The 19,496-nt window shown below is 28.8% G+C and overlaps 1 protein-coding gene across 10 annotated transcripts in view; it reads left to right on the plus strand.

The window, feature by feature from the left end:
• rg (rugose) overlaps nt 1-19,496 on the plus strand; it is a 361,631-nt gene that overhangs the window by 194,444 nt on the left and 147,691 nt on the right. For 9 of the 10 annotated variants that reach the window (XM_065507264.1, XM_065507268.1, XM_065507265.1 and 6 more), the window contains exon 1: nt 14,669-14,972. The exons of the other annotated variant lie outside the window; for it this stretch is intronic. In XM_065507264.1, the coding sequence (XP_065363336.1) occupies nt 14,754-14,972 (219 nt within the window). In that variant the 5' untranslated portion in view covers nt 14,669-14,753. Of the gene's footprint in view, nt 1-14,668; nt 14,973-19,496 lie in introns of those variants that run through there. 10 annotated transcript variants of the gene reach the window in all.

Raw genomic sequence — 19,496 nt, forward strand, 5'->3', positions numbered from 1 at the left:
CAAAACAAAATATTTAATTTTTCTTAATTATTCAAAACTATATAAATATAAATAAAAAAACATTTATTTTAATTGTAAAAAATTTTCTATTTAATTTAAACATATAAAAAAATGTAATAGTGATATAGTTTTTTTTACCACTGATCCCAAAAGGCCATTTTATTGATATTTATATATAACTGCCATTCATACCCACTGGTTGCTGCCTTCACTTCTCTTTTAAAATCGATAGTTTTTTCAGCAGTGTGTGTTAACAAAGTTAGACGCAAAGCCAGGACAGAACTGTATATAATAGACTGGTTTATTGCTTGAAATGAGTTTTTTTGTCTTATCACCAAAACATGTTATACCAACACATTTTGCTGATGCACATCGAAGATCCTTCATGAACGTTTTCAAAACAGAATGCTTTTGACAAACTTCATCTTTAAATTTTGATTTTAATTCTTAAAACTAACGTAAATTGGAATACTTTATTATAATACACAGACAAAATTATATTTCAATACAAACATTTATCACATATTGAACTGGTTTCAATTATTTCATAATTGAATCAAGTACTCATGTGCTCAAAAACAAAATTTTCTGATATTTTCTATTGAATTTTAAGTTTTGAATTTGATAATTTTGACAATTGAATATACAATTTTCGTTATTGGTTGAACTTTAAATACAAAAATTATTGAATAGATAATTTTCGTAATTGAAAACACAAAAATAACAAAAATGTGTTTTCAATTACGAAAATTATCTATTCAATAATTTTTGTATTTAAATTTCATCCAATAACGGAAATTTTATATTCAATTGTCAAAATTATCAAATTCAATAGAAAATATTAGAAAATTTTGTTTTTGAGCACATGAATACACAGAAAAAAATATTTCTTAAACCGTTTCAATTCAAATATTTGTCATATGTTGAACTGGTTTCAATTATTTCATAATTAAATCAAGTATTCATTTGCTCAAAAACAAAATTTCTTGACATTTTCTATTGAATTTTGAGATTTGTATTTGATTACTTTGACAATTGAATATAAAATTTTCGTTATTGGTTGAATTTCAAATACAAAAATTATTGAATAGATAATTTTCGTAATTGAAAACACATTTTTGCTATTTTTTGTGTTGCAATTACGAAAATTATCTATTCAATAATTTTTGTAAATTATCTATTCAATAATATTTGAGGTTGGCCATCGAGTGCACATAGAGTTAGTTCATTGATTAGGTCATACGTACTAAATACCACTACGAATGAACACCACAAACATAGGAAAGAGAGAGAAAAGTATTAATATTTAGTAAAATCATCTGATGATGATTTCATGTTGTGGCTAGGGCTGTCAGATGTGGCGATTTCTCGCCAAACCTGGCGATTTTTCATTTTCTTTGGCGATCAAAATTTCCAATTGGCGACATGGCGAATTTTGGGCTATTTACAGACTAGATGGCGATTTATTTGGCGATTTTTTAACAAATTATTTGCTTTTCTTGAAATATTTGTTAATATGCTCATTAAAATCGGATTCTTTGGAATCAGAAATCTATCGATTTTGGAACAGAATTTGAAATAAAATTACAAAATATAAAAATGGAGGAATGTGATGTAGAAATTTTAAAAGAAATTTGTTTTTTGTACTTAAAAAGCTTTTAAAAGAAATGCTTAAACTGTTACAAGAAAATATAACTCTTTACAAGGGCACTGCTAAACGTTGAATATATATTGTGATCACTGTTGCCAGATTTGCCGATTTATCGTCATTTTGACGATTTTTGATTTAAAAATGGCAAAGTGCGATTTGCCGATTTTAGTCCTCAAAATGATTTTTTGAAAAGTCTATATTTACATCAAGGTTTTCATATAATAATTTAATTAACAAATATAATAAATACAAACTGAACCATAATTGCTTTTGTAAGATAGAAGATGATATATAAAAATATAATCTGAATTTAAAGAGCGTAAATTACTTGATTTTAATAATTTAATGAATCAAAATGAAAAATGTTTGCTAGAATTTGGAAAAAAAATTGTTAAATTTTTAATTTTTAGCCGCGCCAATATATGCGGAACGAATATTTAGCCAAGACAAATTATTAAAAAAATTAAATCGTTTATACAAACAGTTACTTGAAGGATGTCTATAAACCTATACTAAAGACCTTTTAAAATTAATAAAGCCTGATACTTGATTTTTTCGAAATTGACTTATAGTAGGTTCGAATATCACATACGTCTTTGACATCCCTTTCATATGAATTGTTTATGTACATGACTTAGTATTCGAAATATATGTATGTAGGTACGACTTACCTACTTTTTGTGGAAATATGAAAAATACAAACTGAATTTCACAAAAAAGTATGTATTTTTATTTTTTCCGATTTTTTACCGATTTCAAAAATATTTTGCCGATTTTGACGATTTTTTAGTCCAATTTTGACGATTTTATACCAAAATTATCTGGCAACAGTGATTGTGATATTTGGATCGCGATCCATTGTAATGGATCACGCAAAATGAGGATATTCTGCGATTTGGATCGCGATACATCAATACTGCAAGCTACACGTTCAATAAATATCGCGATACTGGATCGCGGTCAATATATGTTGAAAGTGTAGCAGTGCCCTAAAGTATACAAAGAATTTTCAATATTGAAATGAAATGGAAATTGTCGGTAGTTCAAAATGCATTAATTTTATTTTTCAATCCAAAAGTATCTGCATGGAAATAATGGTAAAAATTAGCATATATCAATTGGACTCAGATCTTTAAAGGTGAAATTCCAACAAAATTTGTTAGATTTTTGGCCACAAGTTTACTATTATTGAGATGCAAGTGGAACATTGCACTTTAAAGACTTAGCATTGGCCGTTCTTAATATGTTAATTTTACCAACCAGAACGCTTGCTTAGAAAGGGAGTTTCAATATGAACTTTTAGATTCATTGATAAGAATAGTAAGTTATAAAATAAGTAAGTTATAAGTTAATAAATTGTGTTGAAATTCATTTCAGCCTACAGATAAAATGTTAAAAAAGTTTAATTCTAATACAATGTATACTTTTGATATCAGTTTAATATAAATAACTAATGCACTAGATTTAAACCGAAATAAATTGACTTTATAATACAGAAAATTAGTATGTATGTATTTTACAATAAAAAATCAAAAAAAAAAGTATTTTGGCGATATTTGGCTTTTGGCGATGGAGTTAAAAAAAATGTGACAACCCTGGTTGTGGCATGGGGTGGTTAAAATTTATTTTGTAACAAACCATCATCATAACCAGTACAGTTTAGACTTTTATTGTATTATGGTGGATACTGGTATTTATGGGTTACCATTTATCTATGTCTGCGCCTGTCTGTCTGTTTTTGCTTTTTGTTTTCTTCTTATCTTGTCTTCAAGTCTTATGGCCGTCATGATGGCGCTATTTAACAACAATGGCGTCTGAATTCTATTCTTCTAGACATCTTTTACTCCTGGCCTTATTGTTGACAATGAATCTTTAGGTTTCTCTTAATAAAGGAATTAAAAAAGCAAACTTGTTTTCAAACCATTGCCGCCCTTATATTTATCCTGCAGTCAATAACAAATGAAAACACATCAACTTGTTTCTTGTGGATATAAAATAGTTTTTGTTTGTGATGAGTGTGTGTTTCCCAGCAGTTTGAAAAGCGTCAATTGGAAACCTTACACTAGCTAAATCACAACTTGTACAACAAACTAGTTCGTTGTGGCTGCTAAAGTGGTAGTTAAATGGTTATCATTTGCACTGTATTTATTCAGTGTATTCAGTAACAAACAATAGTCAAATATTCGCTTTAAGTTTTTGAAAATAAATTCAAGTAAAATAAAATCCTCAAAAATATTCCATTTCGATGACCACGTGTAATTCTGTATGACCTTTTGTATTTTGGTACTCACTGATTTATGATGCAGAAAATACGAAAACAAGTCGAATTTATTTACAGGTAGTCTCAATTCTACAACAAACAACATGGATATTGTTTTTGTAAAAATATTTCCTAGCTGTCAAGCAGCTAACAAAATACTGACAGAAAAAATCAAAAACGCGTCTGAAAAAAAATAAATACGTGAAATTTACTTTCACGGAAATGTTGCTGCAAAACATTTTTCAATTCTCTTTTGAAACTGCATTCGTGTCCACACAGTGAAGTTTTTGCTTTTCAGTTTTTTACATTTCTGTATAGTACGAATACGAACGAATAAATGTGGATGACATACTCAACAAAAACTTCATGTACATGAAACAAAGTTCCCTTTTTCATTCCTCTTTCCCCTTTCATCATCAAACTCAAATGTTTTGCAGCAAATGTTTCACAGTGTGGACCGGGACTTAGTGATTAAAACGAGAGGTTATGAGTTCAATCTCGCTCTCTAAATGAACTGCAGGGTTCTTATTCAATCCTAGTTACTATGTATCTGTGTATGAGTGAGTGAGAGAACTCTGTGATACATACTTATTTTCGTATTAGTAAGTAGTCTTGGTAATAGTTAATTCTCATTTTTCTTTTATTTAGAGCTGCTGCTAAAGACTGGTAGTTGAAAAAGTAGTGCGATAAGCCACCACTCTAAAAAAAATTGATTAACTTGGTTCGGAAAATAAAACAAACCACAACAAAAGGCAACAGTAATAATGGCAGAAGTAAACCCCACTCTGGCCGTTCCTCAGGCATTAGTAATTTTATTTTTTTATACAAGCATTATACATACATATACACTGAATCAATTAAGTCTCCGTACAGTCATACTCATAATATAAACTAGATATTTATGGTCACTTTTCAATACATATTTAAACCTTTTTTTAATTCATTTTATAAAAAATCTTATAAACTAGAAATCAACATAAAAAAACTACAAACATTTTCATTAAAAACATAAAAATTTAAAAAATTCAATAATTGTACGAAAAGTATCACCAAAAAAGTCTCCGTACAGTTAACCGTTTTAAGGCAAGGAATCCCAATATTAATTTTAATTGAATTTAATATGAGGTAGGTCCTCCTTTCTGAGCAATTGCAGCATTTTAATGGCTGTGCATGGAATGGACCAGCTTTGTTGTTGTCAGGGAATCTATTTTATACCACTCTTCCATTATAACGGCTTTTAGCTGATCATTACTCGTTATATTGTGCTGCCGAACCTTTCTTTCCAAGTGATCCCATAGATGCTCAATCGGGTTGAGATCAGGTGACTGAGCTGTGCAATTTAAGTGCTTAAGAACATTATAAATAAGACATTTCTTTACTATTCTAGAGGTGTGATTAGGATCGTTGTCTTGTTGGAAGCAATACAAACGTCCAAGCCTAATTTTCCAGAACTTTGTTTTAAGTTTTCTTTTAATATATTAAGTTATGCATATTTATCCATAGTGTTTTCAACAAAAATAAGATTTCCCACCCCAGATGAAGCCATGCAACCCCTAACAACAACGTTATCTCCTCCATGCTTTACGGTTAGCGTCAAATGCTTCGGATTCATTTCAGTATTTGGCTTTCTCCATAACATTTCTCTTCCATCAGAACCAAAAACATTCAATTTACTTTTATCGCTAAAAATAACTCGATCCCAAAATAAAAAATCTTTATCAATATGCTCGATAGCGTAATCCAATCTCTTTTTCATGTTCACTTTTCGAACAAGGGGCTTCTTACGGCTTACTCGACCATTGTATCCATTTAGTTTAAGAGCGTTTCTTACAGTTTTGGGGTTTACCGTTAATTCATCACTAGTTTTCAAGTTTCCCGCAATTAAACATGCGTTAATTTTTGGATTACCTTCTACAAATCGTACAATTATTCTCTCTAAGTGGTGGTCTATTTTTCTTTAATGGTCAGTTCTTTGTTTATTTGCCATTGTTCCGGTTTTTTTGAACTGTTGAATAACGTACTGAATGGAAGAGCGTGGTCTTTTTACAATATCCTTGATTTCGGTTAGATTTTTTCCTTCATTTTGCAAGTTAATAATAATTTTCTTTCTATCCATTAAAATTTGCTTATTTTTGGATTCCCTGACAACAACTAAGCTGGTCCATTCCATGCACAGCCATTAAAATGAAGCAATCGCTTAGAAAGGAGGACCTACCACATATTAAATGCAATTATGTTTAATATTGGGATTCCTAGCCTTAAAACGGTTAACTGTACGGAGACTTTTTTGGTGATACTTTTCGTACAATGATTGAATTTATGTAAATTTTTATGTTTTTAAGGAAAACGTTTGTATTTTTTTTATGTTGATTTCTAGTTTATAAGATTTTTTATAAAATGAATTAAAAAAAGTTTTAAATATGTATTGAAAAGTGACCATAAATTGCTAGTTTATATTATGAGTATGTTGTCTGTACGGAGACTTAATTGATTCAGTGTATGTATGTATGTATTTTAAAAAATATGTGTAGGTATAACAGAGTAGATGATGAGCTAGACATCTGCAATTTATTTACTTTTTTCTTCTTTTTCAAACTTTTTAAGTAAACTCATGAAAATAAAGGATCGAACAAATGAAATAGTTCAGATAATCTTCTGGTATGAAACTGAAAATAACAGAAGCAAGAATTTTCATTTAATTTTTTTTTTTTATTCATAAAAACCAAACTAAAATAAAAAAACTAGAAAAATAAATTGAAAACTTTTTGTTATTTTTATTTTTGTATGTATTTCATTATAAATGAAATCTTATTAAATAGTTTTAATTGTTATAATTGAAATTTAATTTTGCTTAAAGCAAAAGAAACTTTTTGGAATGTACCTTTTTACTTACCCAGCAATAATAATGAACCCGAAGTAGTTGAAATTTAGGTGAATTTAACACGTAGTTAGTTGTCATAGGGAACCTGTTAAAACTGAAACCTAAACTATATATGTAAATCTTCAAAAGACTTTCTTATCTGAATCGCTTTAAATGATTTCTTCAGTTATAATCCGTAATACGAGTAAAGAAAATATAATTTAATTAAATCAAATGATGCAATTTATAACATTTGAAAATAAATATGACTGTTTCAATTCCCATGAAATACATTTATACATACTTAGTATGTCCGTTAGTATAAATAAGATTGCTATAATTTATAAATCAAGCCTAAATGATCAATTGCCCGACCTTTAACTGAAAACAAAGCAAAAAATTAAAAAAAATAAAAAAATAAAAAACGAGAAAAAATTTTCCGGAACTTTCACATTAACTTTAATTTATTTTAAAATTGTATTTTCTTAAAAAAAAATGTGTGTAATAAAAATTACAACACACAACACCCGGGGGTGAAATTTATTTAATAAATATTGTGCTAGAATATTTTTTTAAACAACAAACATTCACATGGGTATTTATGTATTTGTTTGTGTATGTACCCAGCAGTTAAGCAAGTAGTCAATGTATCCCTTAAAGACAGTAATTGTCACAAATGTCTTATCACTTGGCTGACTCCATTTTATATATTTTGGTCATTTGACACGTGTGTGCACTTTGTAGTACAGAGAGAAGACAATTGGTTACTTTATGCATTCCAAGTAATCTAGCGTGAAGACAATTGTCACTTTAAACGTTTTGTGAGTAATTCGTACAAACTGGTTTTTTTACAAATTCTGTTAATATAATTCTCATACAGTTTATTTTTATTTTTGCATAAGTATACTGATATCCTATGTAACATAGCATGAAGTCAATAGTCACTTTAGTGTCTCTTAGTAACCTATGGTGAAGTCACTTCAAACTTTTTTTGTACTGCACTTTATTTTACCCACCAGAAGCGTTGACTACTTTCGATCAGCTATGCGATAGTCAGATTGTAATCAAAAAGGGTCAATTGACCCCCTGCTTAGGACATGTACGTGTTAAAATAACTAGTCCAGTAGCTGATCAAGTAACCAGTTACAAAGCTAGCAAGGTAACTGACGCTATGTAACCAGTATATGAATCCATTGCGTTGCCTACTTTGGACCACCTATTAGACAGTCCCATTGTAATCAAAAAGCGACAGTTGACCCCCTGCCTAGGATATGCCCGTGTTAAAATGGCTAGTCACGTGGCTATTGAAGTAACTAGCTTCCACCCCAAATGATGGGTAAAATCACTAGTTCGGTACTGTCTCCTAGAACTGCTGTGTACGATTCAACATACCACCACCATCACAAATTTTACTCCCCAACAAATACAAATGTTATTTTTATTTATACACTGAAATTAGAGTTTATATTCTTTTTTTTTGTGAAGACCGTTGAAGTTTTATATAATAAATTATGTATTTGCAATCCACATTTGAAATACATTTGTGAACAATTTGAAAAGATTTCACAAAATAAGAATTTACTCCGTCCTCTTATTGCTGAAAAAGTTGCGTTTGTATATTTAATTTGATCTCAAACCGGAATGTTTGCTGGGTCAATCCGCATAACAGAGAAGATATGTACGAGTATGTTTGCATGTGTATACAATAATGAATGTGTATGTGTTTATAATATTGTTGGGTTTATACATGAATTTATGAGGTTATAAAGAAGTGTTGCCAAATTTCCAGATTTTTGCGGGACTGTCCCGCTTTTAGCCATTGTATAATGTATTTGAATATGAAGTTATTAAATAACAGTTGAATTTTATTCGCAACAAATTCGAAATTTGGAGAAATGACAGGGTACGTACGTAAATGCAGTAGTTGTGCATCACTGCAGTATAATTAACGTCAAATGTTCAAAAAGCATCAATTGGCAGCACTGATTTACGTCAAATGTTTTTCTTTTTTTGCAAACAATTTGCAGTGCTGCCGCAAATGTTTGCAAATACTGCAACAATTTAGTTTCTGATGTAATAGTGCCCGTTTTAGAATATTTTGTTGAAAAAAAGTAAAATAAATGATGCCAAAATTGCGGCAAAAATTATTTCCAAGGGATCTAGCATCATAAAACTTTGTGTAGAGACCCCCGTTGCTAAAATAAGCATTTCTGATAACCCCTCCCCCACCAACTCACCAAACATTTTCAAAAAAGATTTCAATCTATGTATATTCTCATAGCACTTTCCACAAATGCCATTTTAAAAAAGTTGCCATTAACCCCCTCCCCTCACTTTTCTTATAACCCCCCACCTACTTACCAAAAATTTTGAAACAAAATTTCAATTTATATTCTCATAGCACCTTCTTTCTACAAATAGCATTTCTTTGTTTGTTTGGCGTTTTCTTGGGACTCCGCTATAAGTAAATTTTGGGTAAGCAACTGTGTATGTCTTTGACATTCGCTATCGTTATAAATCTTGCTACATTAAGCTCTCATCCTTCGGTAAAAGTAGTTAGAAACAATTTTAGTATGTTTCTATAAAAAAGAAAGCTATTTGCTTCGGTGCAAGTAGTTGCAAAAAAATTGAGTATGAAATGAAGCCTTCCCACAAATAACCACATATGTATCATTCCTTGGGCAAATGCAGGCATCATGAGTTCTATACTACAGAAAACAAACAACTTTTTCGTAACTTCACAAAAAGTTTGACTAAAGCAAAACAAAACAAGTAATAATACTAAAGAATACAACACTGAAAAAGCTCGTAAATTTCGTCTAACTCAATCAAAGTAGAAACAGAAATAAGATTAAAGAAAGCTTTGATATAAGTCAACAAAACACGAAATTTTACACTTAATATAAACATTTAGTAAAATATTTTAATTTTTTTTTAAGTACACACCTCCGGTACTGTAATCCATTTTGGTAAAATCTTAGTTATATCTATTTTTTTAAAAAAAAAAAAATCACTTTTTCCCTAATGCAATTTTTTACTTTTTTCATCTTATTTAAAAAATGTAAACATTCACAGCTGTTTATATATAAACTGATTGGCCAATTGGCATACATTTTTGACATTTATGTCGTCGAAGTGTTAGGAATTGAACCGTAATTTTTTTTTCAAAAAGCGAAAGCTGAACATTTGAATTTTTGCCATAAAAATTGGAATTGAGCACATAGTGCATTGTGGCAAAATTGAAAAGTATGTATGTATGTGGTGGTATTAAACAATAATTGTTAGTAAAAATTAAAATAAAAAAGGTGATGTCAAAAATTAAGCCAGACTTTGAAATAACAAAGGAATAAAAAAAGCCGAAAATTTTGCATTTTGTTCGAAACAGCTGATCACGCATCAGCAACAAAACTTGGCATAACTGATGCAGTGATGCACAAATTTACTGAATTTACGAACGTACCCATAGTACAGTAGTTTTCCGATTTAAACAATATCACATTTAGCGAACAATTAAAAAGGTACAAGAAATATAATGTTTTTGAAAGATCAAATTTGAAGATGATCATCGAAATGGTTTGCGTGTAACATAATTGTTTAAATACAACTTTTAAAATAATGTTTGAGTCTGTAAGCTTTTTTACAGGTTATTATTTGAAATAAAACAAAAATCTTTATTTCTTTTCAAACTTATTTATTATACTGATGATATGCAACTAAAAAATATAAAAACCAAAAATTCTTGTTTAAAGTAGAAACCAAAAGCGACAAAACAACTTCATAATTAAGATTATTAACATCATTATCAAGCTTGCACCGTTACAATTATGAATTTTAATATTTTGTTCAATGTGTTTTGTTGTAAAATATTAATAAGCAAACAAACATATTGATATGTAGTCGAAAACAAAGTGCGTAGAAGATTTGTTCTGCTGCTTCTGTCGCTGCATTTGGCACAGTGGTTACAACGAACAAATAATTTTAAAAATTAAACTTGGATTTTTTTGGAAGGCTGTGCCTGATAAAATCACATTCCATTCCAGATAGAGATTTCTGCAGGGCAAAAAAAATGTTAAAGGAACGAATTACAGTCCTGGTCTACAATAACTCCAGATAATGAGGGTATTTATGATGATTTTAAGAGAGCTTAATTTTCCACCTACATATTTTGGAAATTGTCCAGCTTTTTGTAAAAATTAAACTGGCAACCATATTATAAAGTTAAATTTGTTGAGGATATTTGTTTATTAACAAAGTAAAAAATTAAAGAAAATGTAGAAAAAATAAAATACGCAAAATACAAACAAACAAACAAGCAAGCAAACAAAATAATGAAAAGAAAGTTCAATATTTGCGAAATATGCCGTTTTAATTCTTTAATGTGAAAATGGAATGTTTTGAAATTTAAGATGTGTTTGCTTGCCTATTTGTATGTTTATGTACAGTGAGTGTCACTCAAAATCGTACAACATATTTTTTTTAAATATTATGAAATTATACAGGCAATAATAGGTGATTATATAAAAAATTAAAAGTCATTTTATTAATTGGAACAAAAAATATGTATTTCAACAAAAAAGTTAACAAAACCTCAATTCGTTAAAAAAAATATTGATGAAAATTAAAGAACATCACAAAATTCATATTTCACTTAAATTCGTACAATTATATTAAATTATAATTAAAACTTTAAAAATTAAAAAAAAATGTTAATATTAAATAATCCTAATACTTTGTAGGGTATCATTTGCTATTTTTTAGTGCCTTTACGATTTTAAATGAAGCGTTGATATTCTGGGCACTGACAGTCTTACACAATTTTTTTATTTGTGGATAAGGGCAATTAAAATTATACCCAATTTTCTGATAGGTAATAGCACACACAATATAAAAATAGCATTTTAAAATATTTCCAAAATACATATCAACTTTCTAAAACTAATGAATAAAATTTGACTACTGTGGTGTACGATTTTAAGTGACATTCACTGTATTTCTTTTTGCTTCTGCATTTTCTTTTTGGTTTCATTTACATTTTTTTCGTTTTTGTTTTCGTTGCTGTTGTACGAGTACACAGGTAAACATTTATAAATCTTTTTTTTTTGTTTACTTTAACAACTTGTAAGATGAAAGGCAGGCTATTGAATAGAACTGAGATAGAGAGCAAAAAAGGAAGATACAAAAAAAAAAAAACATTAAAAAACACACAGACACAAACACATTCACACATTATGATGCATGTGTGTGTGTTCTATTTTGTTTTCTTTTTATTTCGTTTTTTAGGTTGTGGTGGTAGTTTTTATGTTTTATGTTTTTAGTTGTTTGTATTTCAATTGAAATGTTGTTTTTTTGTGTGTTCATTTTGTATTCATTTTCTTTGTGTTGTAGAGTGTAAAAGCGTTGTAAATCTGGTTTACAGGTTTTTATTCAATTTATTCTACACATTTACAGTCAAAATCATATATGTGTGTGCATTAAACCTGCCTTTCGATACATATGACATCTTCAATATAACATTTTTACTTGGACGGTTCCAATTTGCTGTACTTTAACATCTAAATTGTGAACCAAATTGTTAATGGGATGTTTCAATCAATAAAAAAACTGTCGATACCTATTTCTTTCTGAAATTATTAAATTATTTTTACCTACAAATTATTTTTACAAATATGTCCTAAAAATGCGTTCGCAAAATAGTTTTGTGATGCACTGTATCATTCGTGTGTGTTGACATTAATATAAGGGTATACAAATTATTCGAGTTAAATAATGTAAGAAATTAGGTTTTCTTCTTCGTCAAGCCGTACGCGATTCTGCCATGTAACATACATATACATACATATGTATTTGAATCCTAAAATTTATGTTTTGAAATTCATTCCAAAATTAGTCAGTCTTCTTCTTTTTAATATATGTATAACTAAATTTCAAAGACAATATATGTGTAATCTTTTCGTTCAAAATAAAAATTATCTATATATGTAATTGTAGGCATCTTAAAAAATTAAGAAAAAATAGGTAATATTAATTTACAGTACATACAGTTTATTAATTATAGAGCATCAAATAAAATTTAACACGTTAGTTCAGATAAAAGAGTCCTTACTGAAAGCATGGACCTCAATAGAGCCGGAAGTATGCCAAAACATGGTAAAATTGATTCAAAAGCGATTACAGGTCATGCTTTCATGTTTAGAGCACATTTATATCAGACAGACTCTTGTCCGATTTTGCGTTTGAGTCACTGTAAGTATCTGCTTAATAAAAATGTCAGTTAGACATTATTACTAATTTAAACTAAAAAGTATGAAAAATTGTGAACAGAATGATATTGGTATTATTGTACATAATATTATTCGAATTATCCGTTATTCGAAAATGGCAAATTTCTAAGTGATTTAAATAATTATTCGTTAGAAATTGTTCGATTATTCAAATAATCATTATTCGAATGGATACCCTAGTTAATATACACACATATATAAATAAACAAATTCTGTGTAGTGTTTTAGGCTCTATGACAGAATTGTATTAAATGGAAAAGAAAGAACGATGAGGGGAAAATATAATGTATATGTATACTAAACACATATATAAATACATATGTATGTATGCATGTATGTATGTACATTAATCGACACCTTAGTATTTTTTTTTTTATTATTATTATTCATGTGTACTTATTTATTTACACATAGTTAAATCTGTGGATCTGTTTGCTTCTTCGTTATGCAAACGAATGAATAAACAAATCATACATTCAACATCTTTAGATGTTAAACGAACTTAAATGTGGAAATAATTCAATTTGAATACAAGTTACGCCCATTACATTTTGTTTTTAAGCATTTCAATGTGTTCAACATGACCTGGTGCTGTAAATAGATACTAAGATTTATCAACAAATAAAATTCTATTTTATTTTTATACTATTATTTTACGTTTATCATTAGTAAATAATTAAAGTTAATTTATAAAACATCTGTAGTTTGTAATTTTATAGAACTTCCATTATCTTACAAAGACTTAATAAATGTTTACAAAGGAAATATAAATTAGGTTTACACTCCCAAAACAAGATTTACCTTATCGACTTCTCACACCTAAACTCACACCACATTTTAAAAACATCCGTTTAGGATAAATCTTTGTAAAGCATGAAAATGAGATGATTAAATTAAAATAAAATAAATTGTTACGTTTGTGGCTCATACTCGCACCTTGTTTGGAAAGAAGTGTGTTGTGTATTTCCCCAAAAATTATTTTCAAATTGAACCGTAATCATATTTATTAATGTCAAGATTTTCTACAACAAATTTAAGTTTAAGTGTTTTGAATTAATATTAAGCCAGACAGGAAATATGATTGTAAAGTTTTTATTTACAGTCAGTTCGTTCGTTGTTAACAGTTTCTTTTAACACAAATAGGAAATGTTGTACAATGAAATTAATGTTTAAGCAAAAAAGTATGTCGTATAATCACCAAAAAAAAAATACAAATTTAAGTGTGCTTTTTCTTAATTTTTTTCTGGAAAACTCATTTCATCTCATTATAAAAATAAATAAATAAATTGTAGAGAAATATTTCAAAGTAAATTAATGAAAAGCAAACATGTTTTTCTAATATTTTTAAAGCTAGACTCCAGCGAAAACGAAAAAGAAATAACAACACTTGAACGTTTTTAAAAAAGTTAATCAAATATTGTAAATTATTTAAAACATGTAAATATTTCAAACAATCTAAAATAAAATGCAAACAGTTTTAAATAACACAAACAACATCCGAACATCCAAAATCTACAACAAATAAAGTCTACCAAGTAGATGTTGAAGGTTGAGAGTGAAAAAGAAAAATTAAAAAAAATAAAAAAAGGAAACAAACAAAAAACATAAATAAAATTCTTAATAAGAAAGCCATGTTGTTGGTGAGTGGTGTAATAAAAAACAGCTTTAATTCAAACTTGAAATCAAAATTTTAATTCAATTATGGACTCTCTGGAACGTATAATGCGTGCGGCACCTTTGCCGCGCGCTTTAAGTGTTAACTCAGCAAATACAAAAGGACAACAACGTGCTTTGGTACATGCCTCCTTAGCTGCTGCGACTGTTGGTCGCAAAGGTAGACATTTAACGGGTACGTTTTGTCTAACCGGTGACACAATGGAGGGTATAATCCAATGTTTAGTCTTCCTGAAAGCATTTTCGGTGAGTATAATTGCAAGATGTTCAAATAAGTGAGAATTATTTAAAATATAAACAAGTAAACCGAAAAATAAGCATGAGTACTACTACTATCAGGATTAGGTACTTTTGGATTTTTTATTTTTTTTTGTTTTTTTTCTAATTTAAGGTTGATGAATTTTTACTTCAATAATCATCTTTTAATGGTTTCTCATTTATTTTATATTTTGTTTGTCTGTGGAAACATCTGACAAAGCTGTCTGTCTAATTTAATGGATTGTAACCACGTTTTGACCCATCTAAACCCATATCAAAGAAATAAAATCCTTTTTTTTTCATTTCTGTTTTCTATATTACGGACATTGTTGGAATTCCTGAATTCTGAATTAACATATTATATGTGAATTTAAACATACTGTTACAAAACACTTAAAAACCAGCACTACTACTCTACTCTATTCTATTTATCTGCATGCCACTCCACATCATCGTAAGTAAAAAATGGCAAGAAATTAAGTCATGCATAATTTTAGGGTCAATTTTATAAATAAAATTTAAGCATACTTTAAGGATCACTAAATTTACTGTACATGTGTGTATTTAACAATTGTTGTTGTTTATTTTTTATGAAATCCTTGAACTTTGCAAATGGATTTTAGTAGAGTTTTCCTCTTTCTGCTATGTTTGTCATCAATCGAATTCTCTAACATTATCTATACAGAGACGCATACACGATTAAGTAAAGGTATGCCTATGTCTATTATTATGTATCTACATTTATATTTCTATGTACTTGAACTATTTTTAACCCTTTTGGATTAAACGCCCAGGCAATGTATATTGCAGACTTTACAAACTTTCCAAATACTTCATTCCTTGATCTACATAAAATGTTTAAGCAATATAGAATACATGTCACATTCTATTTTATTATATTCATTTTTTGTCTAACACCAATAAACTGATTACCATCTTTTTCATTTTGTTTCATTACAGGTGAGTGACTAAAATACAATATTTAAGTAACATTGTATAATTTAATGAGTGAGTTTTGAATAAACCTTATAATTACGAATTCGTTGTTTTAATTCAACGCAATATTATTTTTTTAATTTTAGCTGTTATTTACATAAATATAATTTACCGTTTCCTTAGATAAATTTGTTAATTTCGGTTTATTATAAAAATAGCTGGATGTCAACATATTAAAGTATGTGCGTACTTTATTGATTCTATCATATTTTGTTCATAATATGCATGTATGTATGTATCTACTATATGTATGCATACACAATGCCACTCTGTATGTATGTTGCAATTAATATTTTGAAACTTGGATATTTTCTACTCCCATTTGGCAAAAATTACTAAAACATAATATCCTTTCTTTCAATTAAGAAGCTAATTTCCTGTAAAACTATAACAGTTTTAGAAATGCAACATACACATAGCTTTACACAATGACTTGAATTATCGATCGTCTTTCATTTGCTTAAAATTTGGATGAGTGCACAACGAAGTACTTATACATTTTGCTCGATTGATTTAGTTGTCTAGTTTATAATAAAATGAGTTTCATGCAAGAGAATAAATAGTTAAATTGTAAAAATGTTTTAAGGACGAAATTAAAAAAAAAATAAATAAAAAAAAATGATGTACATATATATGTTTTTTTTTTAATCAAACATAAGACTATGTATTAAAGCTTTGAAGTTTTTTATTTCAAAAGGAAATTTAAGTAATAAATAGGACAATTAGGGCCTTTTGATGAAGGATATATCGAAGTTTATATTCTTAATTTTTGTATTTTGTTTTCATAAAAAATAATTTATACTGTTGAGAAAAATTTTTAAATGAAATTCTATGGATATCACAGCAGATTTGTTGTGGCAGTCCTAATGGCCGAATTTTTCGGTTGTGACTTAAAATTGTTAGATGGGGATACTTCTAACGTAGTGCATTCCTATGAATGAATCTATGTATTATAGGCAACAAATTCGGTTGTCGCGACGAGTCTGGTTATCTGCACGCAGAGAAAAAACATGGTACGACATGGTTACGACAACTACACTATGTTCGTTGTAACAATATATTGTTGATGTAAACATATAATTGTTGTTTTAATTTAATTTAAACAATATTTTAGTTACTGTAACCATTAAATGTTATAAATATGAATATGGTTCACCGAATGGTTCGGACAACTAAATAATGATAAATAGGTAAACATATTATGTTATGTACAACCATTAAATGTTAAGTTTCTATACGCTTAGTCATAATATGTTTAAGATGTAAATGGTGTCTTTTTTCACATCATTTGTGAGTGCTGGTGTTTGTCTAAGCTGTGTTAATTTTACAAGTAAATTTTGAGTGTCTGTGATCCCCATTCGCTCTATAATTTTATTTGTATATTATCTTTAACTTTCCTAGAGCGAATAACAATAAATTTCAGTGAATTTATCAATAATATTTTAATTGGGAATTTAGTACCTCAAAATTAAAACCTATTAAAATAAAACGTTGTATTTATAAAAATAAATTTTAATAATAATAATATGATTACTTTGGATCATAATATGTTTTAATTGAGTCATAAATATGATTAATTTGGGTCATATTATGATTGATTTAAATCATAATATGATTATTTCCGAACATGTTATGATTGATTTGTATCATAATATGATTGTTTGAGAACATATTATGATATTTCATGATACCAATAATGATCATAATATGTTTTGGACTACAAGCATAAATCTGATCATAATATGATGCTCTTAGTTTATGGTTACCACAACCATGTTTTTTCTCTGCGTGTGTGTACACAATAATTTCGTTAACTGTTTGATATCGTATCATATCAGCGAATACAAATGCAAGGATTAATTACATTCTTACATCTTATTCATAACCAGCGATTGCATCGTATTGAAATTTAAATGCACGATTTAAACGAATTTACCAGTTATACACGACATACGTATAAAAATACTTGAAATGTAAAAATCCTTTTAGCCCCAGGTAGTGAAAAACATCTTAGTGATAACTGAGCTTTTAAGATTAAGGAAGAATCTGGAGACAACTACTCACTGCTGATTGGTAAAGTAAATTGAAACAAAATAAAACTCAATTGAGGTAAACAAACGAACGAACAAACAAACAAACAAAATGTGTAATGGAGTAACTAACCTGTGCAACAACAAATGTTGATGGTGTCATACGATAACCTGCAACTTCATTTAAAATCACAAGAATGAAAAGAAACACAAGGAAGAGGAATATGCTCCAGCCAACTGAACGGAACGAATGTTCCAACAAGAGTCTCAACAAAAAGCTTGTCTAAGCAGAATATCATCTGAGCAATAAATGAAAAAAGACAATAGATAACCAACACTCCCAGAAAGGCACAACAACAAAAAACTATAGGTATATACTACATACATACTCTTCCATATGTATGTTGCACATAAAAACACCATTCAGAAACGAAAGAGGGATAAAAAAAATGTTTAATTTCAGACTGATTGTAGGACTGTATAGAAATGTTTCAAGATTCTTTTTATATCTACAAATTGTGTGTTCCTGGTTCAGCTCCTGCAATAAAAATCAAGATACACAACTGAAGTATAGTATGTATGTATGTATGTATATATACTTCATAAGGGGTTGTAGTATTAGTTCAATAGCAACTACTAACAAGTAAGAGTGTTATATTCAGTTGTGACGAAGCTATGTACCCACCACCTATATAAGGAAAGAGATCGAACAAATTTTAACACACGATTTCCCTTAAAACTTTTAACCCAAGTATTATTTGATTTTTTTTGATCAAGTTACCTTTGAAAATTGTGTCAGTTATAATGTTTAATGTCAACCCAGCAAAAACTTGACTTACTTAGTAAGCCAGCAAGTAATATTGCAGCCAAGGCATAACTACTTATCATTTGACTGAAAAACTACTTACCTTTGTTCGACATTTTTAATTAATTTATGGGTCAAGCTTACAAATGGGTCAAGCTTACAAATGTACTTGCTTTGACTGGTGGCGAACCACTACCTCCCGTTTTCCAGTCAAACACACTAGATAACTGTGCTAAATGCAAAAGTTCATTACCAACCTGTATAAAAATAAGTACCTATTCAAGTAAATAAAATAATGTGCTGGGTAACCACCACTCATTACAAAATAATGCATGTGGTAACTAGTTGCCATTACAAAAATTCACAAAATTTTTGCTGGGAATTATGTTCATTTGTTAATCGGATTAAAATGAATGACGCCAAAAAAGTGCGCAATAAAATGATTAAATATTTTGTTTGTTGGCCAAACGAATGGTTAGCTCAGTACTCTGACTATTTGGTACGAAAAGTTGAAGCCAATGCAGGTGTTGGAGGTTACATCATATTTTGGTCCATAACTCTGGTTCTACTCGACCGGTTTGAGAAATTCATCCCCAAGTTCTACCTATAGATCATCGTAACTTCAACTGACAGCCGGATAGTTTTAAAATTTTATAAATATACACAATATATGTATGTATA

The sequence above is a fragment of the Calliphora vicina genome, chromosome 4 (genome assembly GCF_958450345.1).
Source record: "Calliphora vicina chromosome 4, idCalVici1.1, whole genome shotgun sequence".
In the NCBI taxonomy this organism is placed as follows: domain Eukaryota; kingdom Metazoa; phylum Arthropoda; class Insecta; order Diptera; family Calliphoridae; genus Calliphora; species Calliphora vicina.